Consider the following 17,891-nt stretch of genomic DNA (forward strand, 5'->3'; position numbering starts at 1 on the left):
GCCCAAGCCCTAAAGTCTAAACAGCAATGAAACAGCCCTGCAGCCCGAGCCCCAATCGCCGGAGTTGGCTGGCACAGGCCAGCTGCGGGTTTCTAGATGTTGTGTAGACATACCCTCAGTCTGCCAATGTCCAGCCATGGGGCACCATGAGCTCAAAGGAGGGACACGCAAATGGTTCCATACAAAAAAGCTTCACTAAAAGACCATTTAGGTTGGGGAAAGTCAAGCCTCTACAGTTAGGAAATGCTAATTTACAGCTGCCCATGCAATTGAATTTGGCCTCCTTGTGAGTCCATCCTTTGTACTGATGGAGCCAAGAATCAGGTGGAAGAAATAGTATGTGATCATGTAAATAAAGACTATCATAATGCACATGCACTAGGGGGCTGAATTAAGGTTGCACAGACAACTAAATCTGGCGTTTCCAGATAATGTTCATTTAATGTAGCTGTCTTCTATGTAATCACTTTGTGTGTGCTTGACTCTGCAACCTATATAATGTTTTAAACCTAGTTTTTATATGTTATAAATTGTAACGTAGTGTGTCTTTAATTCTGCACTTTATCAGTCGTCCATGTTTTTTCTTCTCTTCTCTCTCTCTATGTCTGTGGCTGTTTCTCTTCTAATTAATGTTTCTGCCCTTCTGTTTCTCATCCTCTCTTCCAGACTCTCTCCTCCACTCTTCCACCCCTTGTTGATTTTCTCCACTGAAAATCTCCCCTTCTGGGTCTCATCCCTCCCACTAGGAGTATTTGTTTATTTTTTAAACAGTGGTGCAAGTAGAATTCAGGTCTTACTGCACGCTGCACCAGCTAAAGGGGCACGGATCCCCATGACCCTGCCCCCACCCTGGGACCCAGCATGGATTCACCAAGGGCAAGTCATGCCTGACTAACCTAATTGCCTTCTATGAGGAGATAACTGGGTCTGTGGATGAGGGGAAAGCAGTGGATGTGTTATTCCTTGACTAGCAAAGCTTTTGATATGAACTCCCACAGTATTCTTGCGAGCAAGTTAAAGAAGTATGGGCTGAATGAATGGACTATAAGGTGGATAGAAAGCTGGCTAGATCGTCGGGCTCAACGGGTAGTGATCAATGGCTCCATGTCTAGTTGGCAGCCGGTTTCAAGCAGAGTGCCCCAAGGGTTGGTCCCGGGGCCGGTTTTGTTCAATATTTTCGTTAATGATCTGGAGGATGGTGTGGACTGCACTCTCAGCAAGTTTGCAGATGACACTAAACTTGGAGGAGTGGTAGATACGCTGGAGGGTAGGGATAGGATACAGAGGGACCTAGACAAATTAGAGGACTGGGCCAAAAGAAACCTGATGAGGTTCAACAAAGACAAGTGCAGAGTCCTGCACTTAGGACAGAAGAATCCCATTCACTGTTACAGACTAGGGACCGAATGGCTAGGAAGCAGTTCTGCAGAAAAGGACCCAGGGGTTACAGTGGACGAGAAGCTGGATATGAGTCAACAGTGTGCTCTTGTTGCCAAAAAGGCTAACAGCATTTTGGGCTGTATAAGTAGGGGCACTGCCAGCAGATCGAGGGACGTGATCATTCCCCTCTATTTGACATTGGTGAGGCCTCATCTGGAGTACTGTGTCCAGTTTTGGGCCCCACACTATAAGAAGGATGTGGAAAAATTGGAAAGAGTCCAACGGAGGGCAACAAAAATGATTAGGGGGCTGGAGCACATAACTTATGAGGAGAGGCTGAGGGAACTGAGATTGTTTAGTCTGCAGAAGAGAAGAATGAGGGGGGATTTGCAGGGCCGGCTCCAGACCCCAGCGTGCCAAGCAGGCGCGTGGGGCGGCATTGTCTCGGCAGGGCGGCATTTGGCTCCGGCGGACCTTCCGCAGTCATGCCTGCGGGAGGTCCACCGGAGCCCAGGGAGGAGCGGACCTGCCGCAGGCATGACTGCGGAGGGTCCCCTCTTCCCGCGGCTCCGCTTGAGCTCCCACAGGCATGACTGCGGCGGGTGTGCTGGTCCCGCGGCTCGGACAGAGCTCCCGCAGGCATGCCTGCAGATGCTCCACTGGAGCCGGGACCAGCGCACCCGCCGCAGACACTTCTGCCCCGGCCGCGGGACTGGTGTAATTTCTAGAGCCGCCCCTGGGGATTTGATAGCTGCTTTCAACTACCTGAAAGGGGGTTCCAAAGAGGATGGATCTAGACTGTTCTCAGTGGTACCTGATGACAGAACAAGGAGTAATGGTCTCAAGTTGCAGAGGGGGAGGTTTAGGTTGGATATTAGGAAAATCTTTTTCACTCAGAGAGTGGTGAAGCACTGGAATGGGTTACCTAGGGAGGTGGTGGAATCTCCTTCCTTAGAGGTTTTTAAGATGAGGCTTGACAAAGCCCTGGTTGGGATGATTTAGTTGGGAATTGGTCCTGCTTTGAGCAGGGGGTTGGACTAGATGACCTCCTGAGGTCCCTTCCAACTCTAATGTTCTATGATTCTATGGCCCCGCACTCTCCCCCTCCCCTCCCTGTGATCCCTCCCATGTTACCTGGGGTGGGGGAGCACTCCCAGTGGGTGACCATGGCACAGCTTCTGTGTGGGCTGCTAAGAGAAGAGGGGGGGCTTGCTCTCTGGAACAATGGCCAGTTCACAGTCATACTTGCTTTGGGAATTGCCAGCAGAAGAGCTTCAAATCAGCTCCCTCTGACAGCAGAGAATATTTTTTTCAGACACGCTGGCAACCGAGCCCCACGCCAGCAGCGCCTCTAGCGCTGCTTTCCCGCCCCAGCGGCTCCATGCAGCTGCATCTCCTGAGTCCTATCTGGGGTCTGTACAACAGCCCTGCCGGAAGACAGTGCTGCAGAGGTGGGTGGGGGTGAGGCTAGGGGCGGTACAGCTGCATCAGAGGAGCTGCTGGTGTGGTGTTCTGCTCCTTTTGTGCTGCAGTTCCTGGGACAGGAGAGCCATAAACCCCTGGGCTCTCCTGGAGATCGCAGCAGCGAAAGGAGCAGAACATGGGACCGCAGGGCAGCTTCACGCCAGCAGCTCCTCCAGTGCGGCAGCCCCACCTCTAGCCCTGTCCTCCGGAGGGGCTGATGTACTGATCTCAGACCGGGGGCACAGACAGCAGCTGCGTGGAGTTTATTCTTTGCATGAATCCAAAGTGCTCTGCAGAAACAGCCAGTGTCACCACTGCCCACAACTGGGCCTCCACATTCCTCCCATCCATCAAACTTCCTTCCCTCTCTTCTACCCAACTCCTCCCTCCCCTCCCCTCTGGGCTTACAATTCCCCCACTGCCAGCTCCCAATCAGTGTCACAATTATCCCCTTCCCTGCTCCTCAGCCCCAGGAATCCCTGTCCGCTGCTTTCCCCTCCGGCCCCACTAACGCTTCCTCCCATGTCTGGTTCCCTCGCCCCAGGGGCCAGGCACAGGGTCCCACTCACTGCAATGCTCTCCACAAGGGCCGCTTTGCAGATGTGGGGCTCCAGGGTGTCTCGCCCCTGCTTCTGTGCCGAGAAGCACAGACTTGGCACAGTGTGAAGGAAGCTGAGATGTTTGGCCCTGTCCTTCACCAGCTAGGAGTGGGGTAGGGGGAGAGAGCGAGAGCCTGTTACATAGAGACCTCCCCGCCCAACCCAAACCAGCTCCAGGGCTCAGGACCTCTATGGGGTTGGACAGGGATAGCCGCGCCCTTCACGAAACCAGTGTCACCCTGCACAGACATGGGATTGTAACTTGGACAGTGTCTGTGGGGAGCGGAAATCTTGGCCTGTGTGGGACAAATGTCCCCACTTTGCAGTGCCAGATAACAGAGGAGATGTGTCCCCCCATTGGGGGCGAGGGATTCTCTGGTACAAGACCCCCCTGCCTGGGTGGGGATGGAACAAGGAGCAGGACAGATTTGGTGGCAGCGCAGCTGAGGAATTTTTGTACCTCAGCTTTGCCCTGGAGGTGCTGCTGGATCACCGTGTTGGGGGACAAATCCTCCTCCTCCTCCTCCTCAACCCACGACACCTGGGCACTGGGGGTCTCTGCACCAGGGAGGGAAGGAGAAAGTTTAATCCCTTCTGCTGCTGGGGGAATGCAGTGGACAGAGAAGACTCCATGTTTTCCCTTTCTCTGTAAGGAACCCCATGGCAGCAAGGGCCCCACCCTGTCCCTCCCAGAGACGCCCTCAGCCCCATCAGCCTCAGGGTCCTGTGGCAGTCAGCCCCCCCCCACAACATGATCAGGGGAGACTGGAGCTCCCCGACTCTGCCCAGCATCCCCTGCCATGGGGCGTGGCTGTGCCACCCCCACTGGTGTTAGTGGGGCTCACATGGGTCAGTCCCGGTGCCTTGGCGAGCCGATGGGCACAGGGTGTTACTAGTCCCCCACCGTCCCAGTCCTCCTCCATTTCCCCTGGGTCTCCCCTCACCTCCAAAGAGGGAGCCTTTCAACTCTGGGCTGCCAGACCCCACAGAGGAGCTGCTGGCCCCTCGGGAGTAGGCGGAGCTGCTGGTGTTTGTCCAACAGTCGCTCAACTCCTGCTCTGGGCTGGAAGGAGGCTCCGCAGTTGCCAGGGTCGGGTTGGCGGGGGGCTCCTCGGTGGCCTGGGTGGGGCTGGCAGGAGGCTTCTCGGTGGCCAGGGTAGTGGATGGCTCCTGCTGGGCCCTGGGACACAGCTCCTGGCTCCTTGGCTTCCTGTGAAGGAAGCCCCAGAGCTGCCTTGCCTGGCTCCTGCCCTCTCCTGGTTCCCTCCTCCATAGCTGTACCCGGGACCACCTCCATTTGGGCCCAGAAGGTGCCTCAGGGTCAGCTATGGGAGCTGGTGTCTTCCTCCTCCTCCAGAATGCCAGGGAGCTCCTCTCTTTACCCTGGCCACAAGCCTCTTCCCCACCCGCGGGGACAGAGGGGCCGCTCTCCTCCTGGGAAGGCCGGCTGCCGCTTCCTGCTGGCTCTGGAGCCACCTGCCCAGCCTTCCTCCTGAGCATCCGCTTCAGCCACTCTATCCTGGAACTGAGTGGGGAGCAGCCATGAGTCTGGCTTCAAAGCAGCCTCTCATTAACGGGCCTGCCTGCTCCTGTGCCCACCTCCCCTCTGCTGAGGCAATTTCTCCTCCCGACACATCCAACCCCACGGCACAGGAACCCTCAACCTGGGGAACAAACCCTGACAAGGGACGGCTGGGAGCCCTATTGGTGGGATATTCCTGCCACACTGGGGATGGCTCTGGAGAAATCCACTTACTTGCTCTAGATGGGATGAAGCTGGATGGCAGATGCTCGGGGTTGGTCTTTCCTTTACCTCCTCCTCGATCTCCTGCACCCAGGTGGCCTGCAAAGGGTGCCGCATAATGCCCTGCCAGCAGGGCAAGGGATAGAAGCCAGGAGATCGAAAGTGGCTGTGAAAACAATACAATGCCACTAGAGGAACACTCCCTTCCAGAGCTGGGAAGTGCCAGCAGGACTCTATTTCCAGTCTCTCTGGCTCCAAGTGTGACCTGTTGTAGTGACTGACGGATTTGCTCTTTCTCCCCCATCCAAAGCCAATAACACATCTCTGTGTTGGCAATCATGAGTCAGCACTCCTCTGTCTCCCGCAGCCCTCAGGTGTTCCTTGGATTACAGAGGCTTGGACAGTAACAGGACTGGAATTTGTTACTGGCTCACTGGGTGGTTCTAGCCAATGAGGGTCTCAGTCTAGCCTCAGAGGCCCACACCTCCAGACACTACAGATCAGGGTGGATTGATTTCATTGCAAATGTTTTGTATTTGTATTTTTGAGTTATTTTCCTAATGAAAGATTGATTCTCATGAAATTCTTAGAAGTGGCCGATGACAGAACACGGAGCAATGGTCTCAAGTTGCATTGTGGAAGGCTCAGGTTGGATATTAGGAAACACTATTTCACTAGGAGGGTGGTGAAGCACTGGAATGGGTTACCTAGGGAGGTGGTGGAATCTCCATCTTTACAAGTTTTTAAAGGTCATCTTGGCAAAGCCCTGGCTGGGATGATTAAGTTGGGGTTGGTCCTGCTTTGAGCAGGGGGGTGGACTAGATGATCTCCTGAGGTCTGTTCCAGCCCTAGTCTTCTATGATTCTATGAATAGGTATCCATTAAAACATGTTGACTTGCTGGTTTTACAGGATACATAAGAACAAAAAGAACATTTTTTTTTCATTTCAAACAAACTGAGGTAAAGAAGTATGCCTTGGGCATCACTCCCACGGAAACCTGCAGGTTCATTTACTGACTTATGCAAATCACCTGTGGAGAGTTAGCACTGACTGGCTGAATTCACTCTAAAGTCACAATGCCCTTCAGCTTACAGCACTAATGTAAGGGGCACAGGGTGGAAATCAGGCTTTTCTGGTGGCCTGTTTTCCAATTGAGAAGAAGGGACAAGAGGGAAAGAGGAAGAGGGAAGCAAAATAGTCAAATTCCACACGCCCCCAGCAAGTCACAGATTCATAAATTCCAAGCCCAGAAGAAACCACTGTCATCTGACTTTCTGTTTCACTTCGGCCATAGAATGTCCCTCAAAATAATTCCCATAGGAATTAGAGCAGATTTTTTAGTAAAACACCCAATCTTGATTTTAAAATAGGCCAGTTGTGGAAAATCCAGCACAACCCTCAGTGAACGCTGATGTTAAAAATGCTCCTCGCCTTATTTCCAATGTGTATTGGTCTAGCTTCAACTTCCAGCCATTGTCTGCTCATAACCTTTATCTGGTAAAGTGAAGAGGGAGGCTTGCTGCAGCAAGGCTACAGGGCTCTCCGAGGTTCTCCCTGCCCCGCATCCCTGTCCTGCCTGGTTGTTGTCAAGGGAGCTCTGTGAGGTCACAGATGCCTCATTGTCTTTGCTCAATGGGCTGAGTTCCTGCCAAAGGCCTTTGTGAAGTCACTGCCACACCCACCTTTCCCTGGCAGGCCTGATGTCTGCCGCTGGCCAGCCCAGCTGGATGTTTGAGCTGCACCCTGGATCACCCCACTTGCTCATTATTGATTCTGGGGAGCAACCAGGCCACCCGGTAAAACAGCAGAGTCTGTTCCGCACCCCACACTGAGTTTTTCATAGAGGCATTGGTTGTGAAACAATTCAGTCTCCTAATGTGGCCTCTATTTCATGGGCTATGAAATTTCACACTCTTAGCACCCTTCTTTTCTCTTTCCCTCTGTATCATGGGGGATGGAGAAAATTCTCTAAGTAATTGTGCTCTAAAGGACAAATCATGAGTTAGACCTTCTCAGCACCCCATGTCTCCCGCAGCCCTCAGGTGTTCCTTGGATTATGGAGGCTTGGACGGTAACAGGACTGGAATTTGTTACTGGCTTCCTGAGTGTTACCAGCCAATGAGAGTCTCAGTCTGGCCCCCAAGGCCCACACCCCCAGATACAACAGATCAGGGTGGATTGATTTCACTCAACGTTTTTTGTATTTGCATTTTTGAATTATTTTCCTAATGAAAGATTGATTCTCATGAAATTCTTAGAGCTGGCTGATGACAGAACAAGGAGCAATGATCTCAAGTTGCAGTGTGGAAGTGTTGGTGCCACTAGGCCTGAGTAAACCAAAGTTGTGACTTTGGGCCTGAAGTGAACCAAAGTTCTTACATGCTGTGAACTTTAACCAGCCTAAGATGCTAACAGACTGCAAGCAAAATGTGTAGCTGTCAGCAATCTCCGCTTGCAAATGTAGGAGTTTGAAACAGCAGAAGCGGCGGGGAGGAGGGGGAGAGGGGGAAGGAAAATCTGTATGCGTTTGTTCTGTGAAGGCCAGAGATAAGCTTGTGGATGAGACCTTTTCTAACACGCTGAAATGTAATGCCTAATGTAGCTGCTGCTGGGAAGGGAGGGGTGAGGGGGAAAACCGAACAAAAGGCTTACACAAACAAGGGGGGTATAAATGCTGGGATCCCGCCTGCGCGCTGGTGTGCAGGATTTGAGAATGCTTTTCTCCCGGGCACCATATTTGGGCTCAAATAAACCTGGTTTTGGTTCTCCACCCTGGTGTGATAATTAGTGCGATGCACACCGGGCAACGAACCACTGTTGCTCCGCATCGGGCTCTTTGAGCCGGCAACAGTTTTGGCGTCCCTGGGTGGGCTCGAGGCAAAATTGTGCCTTGCCCGGACTCCTCCAATGGCCGGTGGACGATGGTCACAGCCAATGCCCAGCGCGCACCGGTGCCTTTACCGGGGGCCTTGGCAGAGACGCGTCAGGCTGACCTTGGAGGACACAACGGTGCAACGCACTCAGATAGTGGAGAAGCAGCTGCGGGCGACGGTGAGGAACAGGTCCTGTGGATAAGGTAGGAACAGTCCAGTGGTGTGGACTTTTGCCTGAGGCTGGGGACACCCAGCCGTTGTAATTCCCACTAGACGAGAGAGCGTCCTATAGTGGGTCAAGGGCAAGCCGATGGTATGGGGCAGGAACAGAGTACAGGCAGTGTATGGTGTACACCCTTAGAATGCATTCTGATGAATTGGAGAGTGTTTGAATCAGATCCATTGACTAAAAGTAAACTGAAAAGATTTTATACAGTAGACTGGCCTCAGTATCAGTTAGAGAGCCAGGAAAGGTGGCCACCAGAAGGATCACTTAATTACAACATGATCCTTCAATTACTTCTGTTTTGTCAGCGAATGGGTAGCTTCTGAAGCTGTTTGTATGTAGTGCTCTTGTAAAAAAATCCCTCATCATATGCCCCAGAGCTGCACTGGGAGGAGAACTGTCCGTGGGAATGTCTGTCTCTGCTGGGCTCATGCCATTTGAATTTATTGACTGTGCAGCAAGATAAGATGCATCGTGGCAATAGGAAACAATGGCCTTGGTGTGTGTGTGTGTGTGTGTGTATACCTGTGTGAGTGTTCGTTACTGGAAGACGCCCAGATTGCCCTGTGAAGCGATTGCTAATGATCAGGAGTAGTCTAACGCAAGCCCAGTAACTAGTGATCTTTAGGAGATCCGACCCACGGTGGGCTGACTCAGCCTGGCATTGTCCGGCGAGGAAGCTGCCTGGGTCTAGGAATGTGTGAACCCATCTTCCCTCCCCCCCTTCCTTTCCGTGTGGGCTACTGACAGTCTGATCATCTCATTGGATGCAATTAGAGTATACGGCGCTGTGTCTCCCAGAGACTAGCCGATGCTCTTTGCTGAAATGGGGTGTAGGAGAGTCAGTCATCCTCGTTAGTCTCCCCTGTGTGAATGTTCTGTAGGGAAAGATTCTTAGTTTATGAGCCGCTAGCGCGGACAGGGTACCCTCTCTGTGTGTGTAAGTGGAAAATGGGTAAGAGACAGTCTAAAAATTCTACCTCACCCCCTAAGGGTACCCCAGCATAGTACATGTACGTACATTATAGTCCTAAAACCTGCAGGTATTTAGAGAATTGGAATCTTCACATGTGTAAAAATCCATCTAAACAGTGCCCATTAGAAGGTATCTTCAATCTAGATAAGATCATATATCTCAGAGGAGCTTTTAATCACAAAGAAAAGCCTCTGACACAGTGTGAGCAATTTGTCTAGGAACGGGTTAATTTGAAACTCGGCTAACCCCAGAGATAAAGAGAGAGCTGCTTTATGTTCAAGGTCAAGAAACAGCACACAGACTATGCTAAGTAAAACTGCTTTCAGCCCCAGCTGGTTGTGGAAAATAAAGAGAGGCAAACCAAGGGCAGTACAAATTACAAAGCTGAGATTGCATTTGCAAAGCTTAACGGTTCAGTGAGATCCAACAGTGTGCTTCTGCAACCCTGTAGCTGGTATGGCTCGGTGACACTGGAAAAGCCACAGGCAGCTGACCTGAACTGGAATCTCTGAAAGAGACGCTGCAGGAGAGTCGAGGGTGTAAAAGAACAGCCATCCCAAGAGTGGAAGCATGTTGGAAATTCTGGACAAGCTGTATACAGGATAATCTCCCGTCCACCTATTTCCCTTCTCTGAACATTATACACAGACATGCCAGTCTGGATATGTGTAAGTATTAAAGTGGCTTAAGGCTTGGAGCATTCATATTTTTCCTGAGTGATGTGGGAGTGTTCCCAATACTCTCCATTGTTGTTTTATTATTTTTAATGAAGCTTTAAAATTTGGATATATGGTGTGATTTCTCTACCCCACCCCCCCATCCTGCAATGTCAGTTTGATCACCTGACATAAGGGATAATTGGTAACAGAAATTTGTCACAGTTTGGTGAGCAATAGAGAATGGGGGAGCCCTGCAGAATTTACACCATCTATCTGTTTTACCCTTGTTATTTTATGTTTGCTGTGTTTGGTATTGTTTGGTATTATATGATAAGGATTGTATGATTAAAGGTGAGCCCTAATAGAATAAGGAAACACTATCTGGTTTTGGTGCACTATCTAGTTTTAGCTCTGTTCGGTTTAACCGGTTACTGTTGTTTTTCTGCTCTGTTTATTTGGGCGTTAGGTGTGTGGGCGGAACTGAACTTCTCGTTCGTAATTCCTCAGGGTGGAAGCCATGTGTGTGATGAAGCTCTGAGGTTGTATTGAGATAATTCTGTCCCACCCCCCCGTGACGGACAATGTACTAGAAGTGGAAAAATCTGGCTTAGACTGTAATTTTCTCTGCTCTCTGTGTAATTTTCTTTTCTGTTTAAGTGTCAGCAGACAAATGGGTGGGTCTCTGGGTAGACCCCCTTTAGGAGTTTGGATTGTGTGTTAAGTAAATGGCCTTTACCCAATGGCCATGTATTTTTGCCAGGTGGCAAGCCTTACTAGGGAGGACTTGAGTAGTTTTGGGAGTAAAATGTTTTAGGGAAAAGACCAGAAGGGTGGGGGCTAGTTGTGAAGCCCACCCTCCTAGCTAAACTGGTAGTGGAATAAGTTTGTGTCCAGGATAGGAACGATTCAGCGAGAAAAGCAGGATCGGGCCCAGGCAGGCAGGCAACAGAGAGATGAGAAAACAGGTTGGAAACTTTTGAGGGTGCAGTGGAAAGAAGGAGTAAGTGAGTATAAGCATGGAAATTTCAAATACTCAGGAGGATATTTGGAATGGTGATTTGAATTGGTAAGTGGCTGCTGAAGGGAAAAGCAAGTGATTTAAGGGAAGAGCAAGTGATTTTTAAGGGAAAGTGAAAAGTTAACTCTTTAGTTGCTGGAGGGAACAGCAGTTGAACTTTGTAAAAATGCTAAAGAGAAAAGTTTTTGGTGTCTTTGAAATGTTTGTAAATAAATTCAGGCAAAGAAAATATGGGGTAATTCTCCTGAATTAACAAGAGTATTTGTATATTTTAAGTAATGATTGACTGCCCAGAAGGGGTAGACTTTTGTTTTGTCTTTCAGATAATCAAAGAAAACTAATGCCAGCTGAACAGCATTCAACATATCATGCATTTACTGACAGAGTAACAATTATGTTTTGTGTTCTATGTTCTGTCTTGTGGTGTTTGTCTCAAGTGGCCAGAATTGTTGTGTTTAATATTTTTATGGAATGGTCTAATTTAAAATCAAGTGGCAGTGTTAAATTGAAATGCAGATACTTGTTTTGTTCAATTTAGAATACAAAGTGTTTGGATATATCAGAAAAATGTGATATACTAAAGTCTAATACATTTTCCTAAGTAAGAGAAAGAAACTTCATTAGCCAAATCTTTTAATTTAGAATGGTTATTAAAATTTGCATACTAACAGTCTTTGAAAGCAAGGACATGGAAAGTTAACCCACTCCCCATATTGGACATGGGATCCTTCTGGCTACCTCAGACTTCTAGCCAGAGGGCTGGGGATGGTGGAAAGCTATTGGACTAGAGGTTATATTGAATGAACTCATCAAAGTGGGTGTGCTTGTCCTGGCTTGTTGTTCTAAAGCTCTGTAATAAGGTTATTTTAGTGAAAGGGTATATGTGGCATATGTTAAATAAAACTAATGTACTGTGTATGTGTTTATTGTTAACAAAAGGTGTATAAGTAAAAGTTTCCTTTATAGGTTAAAGAAAAAAATGGGAAAAGGAAAAAGAATAAATTAACTGAGAAAAAAAAAGAATAGTTAACATGCTAAAAATGAACTGGCCAAGATTTGTGCGGAGACAGACTTAAAGTGGCCAGATGCCCTTCCTTTGGCACTAATAAGTATAAGAACCATTACTTGGCTAAAAACCAGAAAAAGGGGGGACTTAAATTTGCCCATGCAACTATAAAATTTGTAAAATCTGCAAAGACACTAATGCAATGTGTTAGGTTTTTTTCTCACAGGTAAAGAAGAAACAACCCAAAGATCCTAGCAGCCCTGCCCACTCCTTGGAACCAGAAGACTGGGTCTACATAAAGATCCATCAACGAAAGACTGCCTTGGCTCCACGCTGGAAAGGCCCTTTCCAAGTCCTGCTGTCTACCAACACTGCTGTGAAGTGCCAAAGACTGACTGCTTGGACCCAGGATTCTCACTGCAAAAAGACCCCTCCACATCAGAAGAATTTTCCTATTGATGATTAGCCTATTCTTTCTTCTAGTTCTACTGTGCTTCTGGACAGCTTCTGGACAACCTCTCCCTTGTCCACTGACAGACCAACTGTGCCTTTAGACTTTTCTAGAAAAAGCAAAGCCATTACAGGGTGATATGTGCTGGAAACCTCTCCCCTGTAGGATGCTAAACTACAATTGTTTTGGGAAAGAAGAAAAAAACACTCACTCCACTGACATTGCCAAAGTCCAGGAATTCCTGACTAAAAGGACATTGAGAACTGACCCTGGTGAAGAAACAAAGAATTGTACACTGGCAAGGAAGAAATTTATGGGACCCATGATTGGGAATGTGGTATTAATTGAATTTTGGGGTTTAATCTACAGGCTGTGCCCTGTGTTTTGGATAAATCCTTCAGTATGTATTGCCCTCCCTAATTGGATTTTAAATGACATTGCCCTTATCCAGTTTTCAAATCACTTCTACATACCCAGATTGCTCACAAGGGGCTGCCATTAGATTAGCACAACAGAGGGCCTGGGTTATTTCCTCTGGAAAGAAAGAGAATTGAGCAGATCCCTGTGGACTAGGGCCAATATCTTAAAAGACAAGAACATAATAAGAAATTGGGCCAACTAGAAAAGGCTACTAGCCTTATTCTTGAAACTCAGCTATCTTAAGTACAGGCTGGAGTTGGTGAGTTACATGTCATTTCAGCCCTTAGTTCTATGACCCAGAAGTTACTGACAGAGATGGTATTGAATATCACTGAGGCTGGGAAGGTATTGCAGTGGGATCTAGACCAGACTTGGCCCACTGCCCTTACAGATGCATCAGGAGTACCATCTGATCTGTGGTCATGGAGACATACTTGGACACTTTCTGGATGGAAGAGGGGACATTCAGAGTGCTCCTTCCAAGCATATGGACCGGTTAGGGTGGGTGTGGGCTCCCACATACCGAATCCTGCTGGGTCCATGGGGAGCATGCATATGGAACTGAATTATTCACCGAGACATCTGGAAAAATTAAACCACTTGGTATACCTACCTGATTTATAGTCAGTGTCCCAATCCCTTAGTTGTTAAATGAACATTCCACTCTTTTGTCCATGCATTCATTCCTGGGTTGGGGGTAACTAAGCTCAAAAGAGCAGTTGTACATATATCTGTAAAGCTTCATTGTTTTTTTGTTTTTAAAGTTTGAGAAAACTCGCCAAAAGTTTGTTGAGTATTCTCAAAGGGGGGAATTGTTGGTGCCACTAGGCCTGAGTAAACCAAAGTTGTGACTTTGGGCCTGAAGTGAACCAAAGTTCTTACATGCTGTGAACTTTAACCAGCCTAAGATGCTAACAGACTGCAAGCAAAATGTGTAGCTGTCAGCAATCTCCGCTTGCAAATGTAGGAGTTTGAAACAGCAGAAGCGGCGGGGAGGAGGGGGAGAGGGGGAAGGAAAATCTGTATGCGTTTGTTCTGTGAAGGCCAGAGATAAGCTTGTGGATGAGACCTTTTCTAACACGCTGAAATGTAATGCCTAATGTAGCTGCTGCTGGGAAGGGAGGAGTGAGGGGGAAAACCGAACAAAAGGCTTACACAAACAAGGGGGGTATAAATGCTGAGATCCCGCCTGCGCGCGGGTGTGTAGGATTTGAGAATGCTTTTCTCCCTGGCACCATATTTGGGCTCAAATAAACCTGGTTTTGCTTCTCCACCCTGGTGTGATAATTAGTGCGACGCACACCGGGCAACGAACCACTGTTGCTCCGCCTCGGGCTCTTTGAGCCGGCAACAGTAAGCTTGGATATTAGGAAAAACTTTTTCACTAGGAGGGTGGTGATGCCTTTGAATCTGCTAGGATAGAGTCCCCTATCTTGTACTTAGAGCCTATATTATTTCTTACCTTCTACACAGATGACGATTTCTTTAAAAAAATCCACACAGAAATGAAAAATGATCCCACTGAATCTCCTCCACACCAACTGTCTCTTGGACCTCACCGAGAGACCACGAGATGGACGCTTGCTGCAGCAAGGCTACAGGGCTCTCCAAGGTTCCCCCTGCCCTGCATCCCTGTCCTGCCTGGTTGTTGTCAAGGGAGCTCTGTGAGGTCACAGACACCTCATCATGTTTGCCCAATAGTCTGAGTTCCTGCCAAAGGCCTTTGTGAAGTCACTGCCACACCCACCTTTCCCTGGCAGGCCTGATGTCTGCCCCTGGCCAGCCCAGTTGGATGTTTGAGCTGCACCCTGGATCACTCCACTTGCTCATTATTGATTCTGGGGAGCAACCAGGCTACCCAGTAAAACAGCAGAGTCTGATCTGAACCCCATACTGAGTTCTCATAGAGGCATCGGTTGTGAAACAATTCAGTCTCCTAATGTGGCCTCTATTTCACGGGCTATGAAATTTCACACTCTTAGCACCCTATTAAGCCCAATTGCTTGTAATTCACTAAAAGGCACCTTCCCAACCAGTAATGATGGTAGGACACCAGGAAACAGAGACGCCACCTCTCCTTTGGGTAATTTGTTCCAGTGGCTAGTCTCCCTCACTGTGATAATTACATTTGAAATTGACAATCTCTGATAAGGGCAAAATTTATGACAATCTTTTAAATAATTTAAATTATTAGCGGCCGCCCAGCCAGGCAGCGGCACAGCTGCGAGCAGCGGCACAGAAGGCAGCCAACAGGGCTGCCAACAGGGGAGTTAGCGTGGGAGTTGCCATTGGAGGAGCAGGTGAGTGTCTTTGCGTCTGTTTGTGTAGTGTTTGTATCTCGCTGTAGAGGCCCAGAGGGGCAGGCTGCTGAAGGGGCAGCTGAGCCAGGATTGGCTGAGCCCTGAGTAGGGGGAGGAGCCAGGCTAGGAGGGGCCTATAAAAGCGGCCGCCCAGCCAGGCAGCGGCACAGCTGCGAGCAGCGGCACAGGAGGCAGCCAACAGGGCTGCCAACAGGGGAGTTAGCGTGGGAGTTGCCATTGGAGGAGCAGGTGAGTGTCTTTGCGTCTGTTTGTGTAGTGTTTGTATCTCGCTGTAGAGGCCCAGAGGGGCAGGCTGCTGAAGGGGCAGCTGAGCCAGGATTGGCTGAGCCCTGAGTAGGGGGAGGAGCCAGGCTAGGAGGGGCCTATAAAAGCGGCCGCCCAGCCAGGCAGCGGCACAGCTGCGAGCAGCGGCACAGGAGGCAGCAAACAGGGGAGTTAGCGTGGGAGTTGGCAGGGGGAGGTGGAAGGGGAGGCCCTGCGCCCCCCAGGGAAGAACACCAAGCGGAGCCAAGACAGCAGCAGCCAGCAGCCATGAGCCAAGCAGCAGAGGACACACCGAGGATGAGAGCATGCAGCAGCTGTGGTATGTACCTGGTCCTAGCGGGGGACCCAGAACAGTACTATATATGCATGAAGTGTCGCCTAATAGAGCTGCTGGAGGAAAAGATCCAGGGCCTAGAGCTGCAGGTGGAAACCCTGATAGAGAATAGAAGGGGGTTTGAAATGCTGATGGAGCAATGGCAAGCAGTAACTGAAGGGGAACGCCCAGGGGCACAGGGGGGAGCAGGGGCTGAGGCCAAGGAAGGGGGACCACCAGAGGAGGAAGATGGGCGGTGGAAGCACGTGACCGTGAGAAGCAGGCCAAGGAAAAGGAGAGCCAGTGAGGGGGAAATTGAGCTAAGGAACAGGTTTGAAGGTTTGGAGAATGAGGAAGGGGTACAGCAAGTGGTAGCTGACAGTGAGAGGCCAAAGAAAAAGAGGCGAGCGGCCAGTCCCATAGAAAAAGGGGAGGAGTCGATGGAAGTAGCACCAAGTTTGGGCCCAGGGAGGATACAGGATGGCTTAAGGGGAACCACAAGGGATGATAGGAATGGAAGGAGCTTGCAACCAGGGGGAACGGGGGATAGGTTAGAGGACCGTGCTGTCCCCAGGCGAAGGCAGGTCTACGTGATTGGGGATTCCATACTGCGAAGGTTGGACAGGCCTGTGACCAGGGCCGATCCGGAGAACAGAAGGGTGTGCTGTCTACCGGGTGCTAAAATACGGGATGTGGACCTGAGGTTGAAAAGGATCCTAAGAGGAGCGGGTAAGAACCCTTTGATCATCCTTCATGTGGGAACGAATGACACGGCTAGATTCTCGCTAGAGAGGATCAAGGGAGACTATGCCAGGTTGGGTAAGACGCTCAAGGAAATTGAGGCTCAGGTGATCTTCAGTGGGATTCTACCTGTCCCTAGGGAAGGGCGCCAAAGGGGTGAGAGGATCGTGATGATTAATAGTTGGCTGAGGGAGTGGTGTTACAAGGAGGGCTTTGGGATGTATGGGCACTGGGAGGCTTTTGGGGACAGACAACTGTTCTCAAGGGATGGGCTCCACCTAAGTAGGGAAGGAAGTAGACTTCTAGGAGGGAGGCTGGCTCATCTGATTAAAAGAGCTTTAAACTAGACACTGGGGGGAGACGTCCTAGTGCTCTCCACACCAAATTTTCACATTGGGAGTGAGGACAACAAGATAACAACAGATATAGCCAGAGGGGGGCGGTTACGTGTAAGGAAGAGGGGGGGGACGGATTCTAGATCTACAAGTCATACTGGAAGTACTGTGTCCCTACCAAGTTGGGTGAAAAGAGTGAGAGGAGCCCAATAGGAAAAATTAGGATGTTTGTTCACCAATGCGAGAAGCTTAGGTAACAAAATGGAGGAACTGGAGCTCCTGGTCCGGGAATTGAAACCGGATATCGTAGGAATAACAGAAACATGGTGGAACGGTAGCCGTGACTGGAGTACAGGTATGGAAGGGTATGTGCTGTTTAGGAAAGACCGATGCAAAGGTAAAGGTGGGGGAGTAGCACTGTATATCAATAATGAGGTAAAATGTAATGAGATAACTAGCACTGCAATGGACAATACGGAGTCTGTTTGGGCAATGGTCACATTGGGGAAGAAAACTACCAGAGCCTCATCCAGGATAGTGATTGGGGTGTGCTATAGACCGCCGGGATCTAGCTTAGAGATGGATAGAGAGCTCTTTAATGTTTTTAAGGAGGTAAACACTAATAGGAACTGCTTGATCATGGGGGACTTTAACTTCCCGGATATAGATTGGGAAACAAATGCTAGTAATAATAATAGGGCTCAGCTTTTCCTAGACGTGATAGCTAATGAATTCCTTCATCAAGTGGTTGCTGAACCGACGAGGGGGGATGCCATTTTAGATTTGATTTTGGTGAGTAACGAGGACCTTGTTGAGGACATTGTTGTAGGGGACAACCTTGGCTCGAGTGATCATGAGCTAATTCGTTTCCAAATAAATGGGAGGATAATCAATAGTGCATCTGAGACTAGGGTGTATGATTTCAAAAGGGCTAATTTTACTAAATTAAGGCGACTAGTTAGGGAAGTGGACTGGGCTAACATATTTAGGGATCTAAGGGCAGATGACGCCTGGGGTTACTTCAAGTTGAAGTTGCAGGAGTTGTCAGAGGCATGTATCCCGAGAAGCGGGAAACGGCTCGTAGGTAGCAGTTTTAGAC

The 17,891-nt window shown here is 49.3% G+C and overlaps 1 protein-coding gene across 8 annotated transcripts in view; it reads right to left on the minus strand.

Moving 5' to 3' along the window:
* Positions 1–17,891, minus strand: part of LOC120368798 — a 49,931-nt gene that overhangs the window by 28,592 nt on the left and 3,448 nt on the right. Inside the window, exons 1-3 of one of the 8 annotated variants that reach the window (XR_005582789.1) lie at positions 14,281–14,419; positions 5,200–5,353; positions 4,388–4,968 (exon numbers count right to left, since the gene is read on the minus strand). The exons of 1 other annotated variant lie outside the window; for it this stretch is intronic. Coding sequence is in view for 1 of the 7 variants with exons in the window: in XM_039481348.1 (XP_039337282.1) it covers positions 4,388–4,943 (556 nt within the window). In the remaining 6 variants the exon portion in view is untranslated. 6 more of the 8 variants (XR_005582790.1, XR_005582796.1, XR_005582794.1 and 3 more) reach the window with 6 other exon arrangements.

The sequence above is a fragment of the Mauremys reevesii genome, linkage group 7, assembly GCF_016161935.1.
Source record: "Mauremys reevesii isolate NIE-2019 linkage group 7, ASM1616193v1, whole genome shotgun sequence".
Classification (NCBI taxonomy): domain Eukaryota; kingdom Metazoa; phylum Chordata; order Testudines; family Geoemydidae; genus Mauremys; species Mauremys reevesii.